This window comes from Eutrema salsugineum, unplaced genomic scaffold (genome assembly GCF_000478725.1).
Source record: "Eutrema salsugineum unplaced genomic scaffold, Eutsalg1_0 scaffold_7, whole genome shotgun sequence".
NCBI lineage: Eukaryota > Viridiplantae > Streptophyta > Magnoliopsida > Brassicales > Brassicaceae > Eutrema > Eutrema salsugineum.
Genome location: NW_006256486.1, coordinates 2,451,868 through 2,462,192, shown reverse-complemented (window position 1 = coordinate 2,462,192; position 10,325 = coordinate 2,451,868). Strand labels below are relative to the sequence as shown.

Here is a 10,325-nt window from a genome sequence, read left to right as displayed (position 1 = left end):
GACGACAAAGATCATGGACAAACATTCATGGACATAGTTGGAGATAAACAAACTACTGGACACACAGCCATGGATACAGTCAGATATGGATCAGTACACGTTGATGGACAAACAGCCATGGATACGGTCGAGGACGAACCAGCCGATGTCGAGCCAGTCTTGGATTCTTTAGTCATATTCCAAGTCGACCGTAGCGGACAAATGCACAAAACGCAGCTCATGGAGAAAGGTGCTACATCGCAAGTTCAACATGATGGGAATGTTGAGTCCTTCGTCTCTCTTACGCCACACTCGGATTCAGCGACTCATCCAACTCTAATGCTCACCAATCGATCACATAACGATGGACACCCACCAGTGGATACAAATGTGGATACTGTTGAAGTAATTACCGAAAGTGGTGTATCCACCAATCGATGTCAACTGACCTCGATAGTTGTCTCGCATGTTCCAGAAACAATTCGTCTGTGTACTTTGCCCAAGAGCCTACCGTCGAGTGACTTAGTACCCAAATCAAACGACCAATTAAAAGAACAACTTCACCAACTGGAAAACGACAAATTTGAAACATCGGAGGTATACACAAACTTACTTCACTTGTTTGGTAAGCGTCTCCATCCATTTACAAGTTCGCTCACTTATTGCAGGGTCAAGCTGACGGTGAAGTGCTTTACGTCAGTGATTCATCTCCACCACCGCAGAGGGTCCAGCACTCGCCCTCAGACGAGGAGCAACGTTTAGCTGTGGCTTTAAGGGAAAAAACTACGTTGCCGTCTACTGTGCTGCTGCAAAGTGTTGATGAAGAAGAGTTTAAGTTATTCCACGACACCTTGCGGCAGTGCATTAAAGTGTAAGTGTTTCACAGATATCTATCTTCCTTAATAGTTACAGACAAACCTAATCCAGTTTCTACCACGATTTGCAGAAAACACACCACTGCGGATAACTTCACCTTCGATAACGAATTCATCCTCAACCTTGCTACACCTTAGAATGGATTTCAACGCTTGTAAGTATCACTCTCTTTACCTTTTTAGTTCATTCTTTTCATGTTCACTTACTTGTTCTTCAATATACAGCACATGGAGGTGCTCATGTCATTTCTCGGTTCACGTCACAATCGTATCTTACAAGCAGAACAAGCATGCTTTGCGTCTCCATGGTTAATTAACCACTTACAAGGCAAGTACCGTTCTTGGAAAGCTGCTAAAAAAAAGGATAAGATTAGATGGGATGACCATCTGAAAGCATTTGTGAAGGCCGAACAACAAACATGGCTGCTGGACGTGGACACGGTTTACGCAGAAATGTGTTGGGATAACGAGCATTGGGTGGGTCTTGCTATAAACCTCCGTTGCTGGTTCGTTGAGATCCTTGATCCACTTCCCTCACTTAACGCCGATCGTAAGATGGATAAATATATGCAACCTGTTCTAGAACTCCTGCCGCACATTATTCAGACGATGTGTCCAAAAGAAGCTCCAAGAGAATAAGGAACGCAACCGTTTAGGTTTACTAGGGTAACTGGCCTTTATGAGAACACTAGAGGCGGTGACTGTGGTCCTGTAACTTTGAAGTTTCTTGAGCTACACGCACATGGAGACGCAGCCATGTCCGAGATATCTGATTCAATGGTAGACGGTTTCAGGAAGCAATACGCCATGGATATCTATAAGCATTTAGTGGTTCCCATATACTTTCCGGCACCCTCTCTATAAGCAATTAGTGGTCTCACTTCACTTCGGATTGTTCACTATCTTTCTAAGTATTCGGTTTCTGTGTACGTTTTCTGGTGTACGTTTTAGGATTTCCTATTTCTGAACTAACTTTCCAGATTTTCTACTTACTTCTCCGTCTGTTATAACATTATGAAACTACTTATGGACTATAAACACCACTACTTATGGACTATAAACCTTGTGGATACAATTATAGGAACTCGTGGATACTCGAGTTGGTGTTGCAGGAACTCGTGGATACGTAAAAGCTAACCATTATGAAACATTATTGCAACATTTTCCACATATACCATTGTCCACAGGAAAGTATCCACTCCAATACACTTCACACTTCTTTACCTGTAAAACGTGGTCTGAATTACTCACCTCTGGGAATATCTATAATTTTGTACACACAATTATATGCAGCCGTGGATACTAAAAAACTTACAACGAAGCTACCATAGTGTTGCAGGAACTCGTGGATACGTAAAAGCTAACCATTACGAAACATTACTGCAACCTTGGCCACACATACCATTGTCCACAAGAAAGTATCCACTCCAATGCACTTCACACCTCTGGACCTGTTCATGATGGATGACCTACTTATGGACTATAAACTACTTATGGCCTATAAACACCACTACTTATGGCCTACACACCCCACTACTCGAGTAAAATATAAAATTATAGGAACTCGTGGATACTCGAGTTGGTGTTGCAGGACCTCGTGGATACGTAAACGCTAACCATTATGAAATATTATAGCAACATTTTCCATATATACCATTGTCCACGGGTAAGTATCCACTCCAATACACTTCACACCTCTAGACCTGCACAACGTGGTCCGAATTACTTACCTCTGGGGATATCCATAATTTCGTACACACAATTACAGGCAGTCGTGGATACTCAAAATCTGACAACAAAGCTAACATAGTGTTGCAGGAACTCGTGGATAAAGCTAACCATTATGAAACATTACTGCAACCTTTTCCACACATACCATTGTCCACAGGAAAGTATCCACTCCAATACACTTCACACCTCTTGACCTGTAAACCGTGGTCTGAATTACTGACCTCTTGGGATATCCATAATTTCGTAAACACACAATTGCAGTAAATATACTCTAACATAACGGTGCAGGAACTCGTGGATACAATTAAAGGAACTCGTGGATACTTAAAAACTAACAACGAAGCTAACATATTGTTGCAGGAACTCGTGGATACGTAAAAGCTAACATACTTGTAAAAAAAGATTTAGATTTAACTCGTATCCAAGTTTTCTTATAACAAGGAACACGACAGCATGGTCAACGAAGAACTAGAAACCAACATTGTACTCGATAATACCAAATCCAACATTTAGTGGAAAAGGTTCACAAAGATCTCAACTACGATTTTTGCCTACTACGAAGATAAATTCAGTGCAAACTACAGTTATCCTGAACCGATATTGCTTTACAAACATCAGTTATATTTACAAGAAAACAGAAAATATAAAATCATTAGAAATCTAACAACAATCCCGAATCTCACAAGCACTTAGCATCCGCAAATCCTCTGACATTTAAGACACGGTATCCTGTCCTCTCAATTTCACGAACAGATGACTTCAGCTCATTGTAGTCTTCATGACACCCAGAAAGTAGATCTTTGAGTTCGTTTATCAACACCCTCAGCGTAGTGACCTCATCGCGAAGAAGATCCACATCTCGCCAAACTTTAGGAGGATCTACGAGTTCGCCACTGTCACCAGTAAAAAAATACTTCATCCGATCTGCTTGGTATCCAAGCTTCACTTCTTGCTCTGTAAACTGCTGCATAACAGCTACATCCCACCATTTATGGAAATTGCAACCACCATCCTATTCAAGGTGGTTACCGATTAATATTTTTTACAAATTTATAATAAGTGTTTTTTAAAAACAATTTAATAACGCAAATATACAATTTAATACCTCTCTCATTTCGCATCTGAAAAATCGCCGACCTCGGTTGTCTGGTTGCTCTGATGTATCCAATAGAGGAGGCTGCCCACAGTAGCACTTTTTCGGTATACCGTCATCGTACAAATCTGCGTACTCCATTCTCTCGACGAAGAGCTTAAGCTGTAGCTGAAAGTCATAACCTCCTTACAGACGTCCTAGCGGCGACACCAAAACTAACATTGTAAAGACGCCTAATATGCCTAAAACCTAGTTTGAGGGCAATGTTGTCATTTAAGACAACTCTCAAAGGTTGTTTATATACTCATCCATCTTTAGTATCCATATCTTTTTATCCATTATATACCAAACACATACCCAACTACATTACCATATACCATCCAGGAGTCATTAACTTATTATAAGGAAACTCAAATTTATAACGGACTCAAGCCTTGCAGGATCAACATCATCATAAACTAATGAAAACAATCCGTCTTTTAATTAGACCACTAAAAAAAACCCATAATGCGGTTCAAAAACAAAAAGTACACTAAAAAAAGCCGTAACGCCCATAACATGCCATAATACATCAGGCAACCGCTGTCTAAGGTTTTTCATCCACGCCCAAAAAAACATCAACGGCTATAACGTTTACATCCAAACAAACAAAAGAAGGGAACATCCACCCCAAGCAATAAAGTGGTACTGGTTACTGAGTTGAACTGTTCCTAAATCGGATTAGTGCAGCTGCTTCGATTGTGTCCAGACAACCGACACCGTCCACACTTGTTTGGCACTGATTTTGACACCCGATTACCCTGCATATATGTTTACCATTTCAGTTTCAATCAATGTAACTATATATGGAACGCAATTTTTACCTTAATCTCGCCAGTGGAGGGTATCCGCAACTCCTTAGGACGGCCGGAAGGTCTTCTTGCCTTAGGTGGAAACAAAATTGAACTACTGACCTCCATAGGTACCTCTACTTCATTCAGGTTAGCCTCTGGATTAATAACACCTTGGTAAGTTTCCGCCCATGTTGAAGTTTTGTAACAATCTCCCACTAAACTCGCATACGGAAGTCCAACCGAATCCGCTGCAAACAGTGCATGTCCACACGGTATTTTAAGTTTCTGAAACGCCTGGCATGTACACTTCCGGTCATTTAAGACAACATTGTTCTTAGTCCCAAATCGATTAACAATCTGTATACTCCAGCTAGATACACTATTGATCTTGCTACCCTTAGTGTTCGCCATATACTTAGTCATTACTTAGTCAACCTCTGGCGTAACAATACCGCGATGCTTAGCTGACTTCTTACGGCGAGCAGCAAACCATCTGGTCATCATTGACTGGATAAAAGTCAGCAGCTCTATTATTGGCGAATTCCTACCCTCCCTCAATGCTTTGTTCAGCGTTTCCGCTATGTTGCTAGTCATCAAGTTATATCGATCCTCAGGGAAATAAGCTAGAGTCCACATCGCTGTGCCCATTTTCTCCAAATATCTGGCACAATCAGCATTCATACCTCTCACCTTACCGTATATCTCCCTGAATTCGGTGATGCTAAATGCAAACGCGGCAGCTCCCACCAATTTCGAAAGGCCTTTATTCTTATACCTTGATGTGACATTTCGCTGAACATGCACAATACAAGCTCCATGAGTGGCTTTAGGATATACCATTTTTTTCGCAGCTTTAATAGAATTGTGTCTATCAGAAATAATTGTCAAGCGATTGCTGTCTGCAAGCAACTTCTCCAAGTTCTGTAAAAACCAAATCCAGGAAGCATCGTTTTCGCTGTCCACAACTGCAAAGGCTAGCGGAAACACTTGGAAATTAGCATCCTGTCCACTAGCTGTTAGCAACACTCCTTTATACCTCCCACCCAAATGAGTACCATCTAACACAATTAAATGCCTAAGTCTCCTAAAACCAGCCAGAGATGCTCCAAACGATAGAAACAAGTACATAAATCGCTCAAACCCATTTTCATCAGTTTCTGTCTTCAATTCTGTTACAGTTCCTGGATTGGCCATCTTCAACATGTAAAGATACTCAGGAACCTTACTGTACGACTCATCATCTCCACCTCTGACTCCCAAAACAGCACTCTCTTTCGCCCTATAACACTTCATATAAGAAGCGTTAACCCGTAAATCTTCCAGTACAAGGCGCTGCAGTTCTCTTGTTTTCGGACCGTTGACGGGATCACCAAACTTTGATTTAAATACAGCAACGATAACACGGGAAGATGCTCTTTTTTTAAACTCTTTTCTAGTCTCAATATCGCATGTGTGTTCCAAATGGGCCTTCCTTATCTCGTAATAAGAGCTACCTTTTATTTCCTTAGCCAACACTCGCCAGTCACATCGCGTATCGAGACAACTCACCACAAAACTATTCCGCTTCGTACGCGTCTGCTTGAACTGAAACATCTCCTTGATTGCATAGACAGCTAATGCAATCCTACAATCTTCCTTTGACGGATAAACTTTGCCAACTCTAACACAATCTTCCCCATCCACCAGATCCAAATCAGGAATATCAGAATTATCGTAAAGGGTATCGTCAAAAAACGGTGGAATGTCGAACTCCTCATCATCCACAGCTCCAATATCCCGTGGACACTCCTTCGGCGTTGCCCCATCCACACCACTCCATCCACTCGTTTCTGTCTTCGTAAATCCGCCTACTGGTGGGTTTCCTACGTATACGTCGTGGTCAAACGCATCATTAGTACTACACCTAATCACATCCCCATCATTCAGACATTGCCACTTCTTCTCCGACGTATCTACAGGGTCGCACATAACGTCAGCTGCATTGGACCCACCGTATTGCTCATCAAGAAATGGCTCCCAAAACTCTTTATCGTACTCATGTGTCATCACATCATAATCCACTTCATCACCAATATCGCCTTCCTCATCATCATCACTCTCTGAGAAAACATTATCAGCTTCCACATGGAAACCGTCATCTCTATTACCATTTACATTTCCATTTTTGTACATTTCTTCAAAAATCTCCGCGTGTTTAAACAGCTCCTCATCCAAACTGTTAGGCAATACGTTACGCTGACCTTCGAAGGTCCCTGTACCTGATTTCCTAGCCCTGAAGCTACATTCATCACTAATAAAGTCCCTCTTCCTAGAAGTTTCTGGCTTGCAACCATCTTGTTTTTTAGCCTCCTCGTTTATGGAATTTGGCGGAGAAGACACACAACCAGTGCTATCCTCAGATGTTGTAGACGTCAATGGAGTGGTTTTCAACCCACTACCCACACTATTTGGACCTTCGTTGGCCTGAAAAAACCCAAGCTTCCTTCCAAATCCAGGGACTTCATCAACCACAGTTTTACGCACCCTCAACAGAACAGGGTGCTTAAACGAACCATCCCCGCTGGTTGTCACTGGTGTTTTAAATGTGAAACCTTCACCCTCGAAATTACTCGGTCCTCGTCTTGTAGGATATGGTGTTTTGTACCCAGAAAGATCACCCGAAAAATCACCACTATTACTTCTTCTTCTCACAGCATTCCTATTAACAATACAACCTCCCTCAAACCCGCTTTTACCCACCTTGTTCTCGTCTCCATCAAACTTTGTGAACAGGTTTACACTACTCTGGACCCTGAAGTGTTTTAAGAAATAGCCTATCGAACTATCGTTCGTAACCATAACCGGCGGTGTAGAAATGCCGGTAGCTAGTTCGGTGCTATTAAGAGGCCAATAACTTAGCGTGACCGTCACACCTTCGCCGCCATCATCAAAAAACTCATTCAATACACTCTTTTTCAACTCTGTGATACTAATACCGGGCCTAAGTGGAACAACTCTAGACATCTTAAGCTTGTCCACAACGAAATCCCAGAGCCCTTCACTCGAACGCATCCACTCGCCACAAATTACCAAACAATGCTCATCCATATCTAACATTGGACCTATAATCATATCGCCAAAAAAAAAATTTTAAGTTTTCATGTCCACGATATAAACATCCACGATTACAAAAAACGCTACTTCTATAACAAACCTGGTTGAGATTTGTCCGCCAGCGCCGAACGTGTCTGCTCAAATGAAACAGGTTACCTAATATTACGAGGTTTCCCAATGTGTAGGATTACGACGTTTACCTACCAAACGTAGACAAACCGTTGGATCGTGTTTATTTAATGCAAATCGGACGGCTATTATTATTGATCTAAATACAATTTTGTGGGCCCTACTAACGAGAACCTAACTAAGCGTAGTACCGTAATACATCAACATTATCCACTATAACGTATCCATCAGAACGTAGCTATCAAAGGACTGAAACATCTCACCACACGAGACATATTCTACCTTAAAACGCTGTTGCGGCCCATTATCAAGGCCCATTTTAACACTATATGCACCTATCTCCAATATTACGTCCAGAAAAACAAGTCCACAAATCCATATCCACCCGATACTGTAATCGAGAAAAAAAAAAGTCGTCTCCGTACTCGTTTCAGATCCCGGAAGGTCGCCGTATCGGTTTCAGATCCTGGAAAGTATATCTATAGTGACTGTCGATCGTCGACGGCGTAGGTTTCCGATTGCCGAAGTTGTATCTACTTGTCGATTAAGAGAATCAAAAAGTGCCATACAACAAATTTCAATTTTAGATCTTAAAGAAAAATTACAGGAAAAGATCCAAATCATGAATCTGCATAAACTCTTGGCAATTTGTTCTTCGCTTAGTTAGATATCAGGATTGGCTATTTAAGCGGTGAAGCGGAAGAAGAAAGCCAAATCAAGCTGAGTTTAAGCGGCTTGCCGGAAAAACAAAAAAAATGGTCTCTACCGGTTACCCGGAAAAAACACAGTAATAATATTGACACAAGGTGAAAAAAAACAAGAGTCTCCATTAGTGAAGGACTCTTTCGAAATTTCACACCATGCCACATAGGCAAAAGTACCTCAATAGCAACATGTGCCTTTTACAGTAATGAAAGTGTGGAAAGTGCATTTTCTTGTAATTCACTCTAAAAAATAAGAGTCAACAAGAAAAAGGAAATATTATCATAAAGCAAGGAGAAAATTCTGGTTATAGAGAATAAATAATTAAAATCATCTATAAATTTAATGTATACAAATAATGGTTAATTTAGAAATAAAATTTTAATATGCACGGTAGCAAATCTATTACATAGATTGTTTATCTACACTCTAATTTAATAGTTTTGTTATTTTTGTATCAGCTAAAATTCTTGACAAAGAATTGGAACCACATTTGTATAAAATTGTTAGTGATCTAATGATTCATGGTCTGTATGGTACGACTAACCCACGTTTGTATGAATAAGAGGAGATGCACTAAGTACTATCTAAGGATTTTTAGTGAGATTACCAAAATTGACGATGCTGGTTTTTCTATTTACAAGCGTAATGAAGATTAAAGAACTGTGGTAAGAAAAAATGTGGAATTAGACAATGGATTTGTTGTACCATACAATGCAAAACTATAAATAGATAGAAACAATAATAGCAAGTCTGAATTCATCTCCTTTATGGTTAGAATGCAAGTTGATGGAACTAGCAACAAACATGAGGCTTCTTCGTAGGTCTGGTGGTGTTGAGAACCAAGAGATGGCAGATATTTTTTTAAATGGATTCTAGATATCAATAAGGGGAAGATAAATGAACCAAATACATAAGAAGTTGAGATTGATATTCCATCAGATGTATGCTACCGCAAGAAATCTAACATTTTTTCAAGAGAGAGCAATATTGAGTCTCAGGAACCAAGACGTGGATGTTATTACTGAGTTTATATTATCTAAGCTCACAGGTATGTAATTGCTAATACGTTTCGTGAATTCAATTTGTGCTGACAATACTGCTTAAAATTGAATACCAATTTTAGTATAGGTGATGAACATGAGTATCTAAGTTCGGATAGTATTGATACTTCAGACACAAGTAAGAATGATGATATGGTTTATATTCTGGAATATCTTAACAATATTATAGTATCTGGGTTGCTAAGTCACTGTCTAAAGTTGAAGATTGGTGCTCCTATCATGCTACTTAGAAATATTGATCCTAGAGGCGGTTTGTGTAATGGGAGAAGGTTATTGGTGACCAGATTGGCTAACCATGTGAGCGAGACTAACCATTTAAGCGGTGAAAAGTTGGCAAGAGAGTTTTTTGATTCCTAAGATGTTTGTTTCTCCACCAGAAGCAATGTTTCCATTGGAATGTGTTGTAGGTAGTTTTCCATTACAATCACATTTGCTATGATAATAAATAAAAACCAAGGTCAAACTTTACAAAAAGTTGGTTTACTCTTACCTAAACCAGTCTTCTTGCATGATCAGTTTTATGTTGTTGTGTCTAGGGTAACATTGAGAAAAAGATTACATATTTTGATAATTGATGAAAAGAAAAAACCGCAACAGAAGACAATGAATGTGGTTTACAAAGATATTTTTCAAAAAATATATCCCAACTCACGTTTAAGTGTTATGATATTTTGTAATGATTTTTTTTTCTTTTAAATTGGTTTGTGATGTTATTTTTTAACAATCAAAATTTATTTGGATTTTATATGTTTTGACTATCTACTATAATTATCGTAACTTCAAAAATTAAGCTATACACAGAAATATTTATTTGTGATTTTAACAT

At 39.7% G+C, this 10,325-nt stretch overlaps 1 protein-coding gene across 1 annotated transcript; it reads right to left on the bottom strand.

Annotated features, from left to right (window-relative positions):
• Positions 1-4,388: 4,388 nt before the first annotated feature.
• Positions 4,389-4,934, bottom strand: LOC112082833. The gene is made up of 2 exons (XM_024150370.1): positions 4,542-4,934; positions 4,389-4,478 (listed from the first exon to the last, which is right to left on the bottom strand). Exons 1-2 carry the CDS (start codon positions 4,932-4,934, stop codon positions 4,389-4,391), a joined length of 483 nt encoding a protein of 160 aa, XP_024006138.1.
• Between the last annotated feature and the right edge of the window lie 5,391 nt (positions 4,935-10,325).

What these genes read in the sequence shown, in the direction of transcription:
- LOC112082833 (XM_024150370.1), bottom strand. Translation starts at nt 4,934, where the DNA reads ATGACTAAGTATATGGCGAACACTAAGGGTAGCAAGATCAATAGTGTA. An exon ending in CCTCCACTGGCGAGATTAAG is followed by an intron (nt 4,479 to 4,541) that starts GTAAAAATTGCG and finishes ACATATATGCAG; the next exon opens with GGTAATCGGGTGTCAAAATC.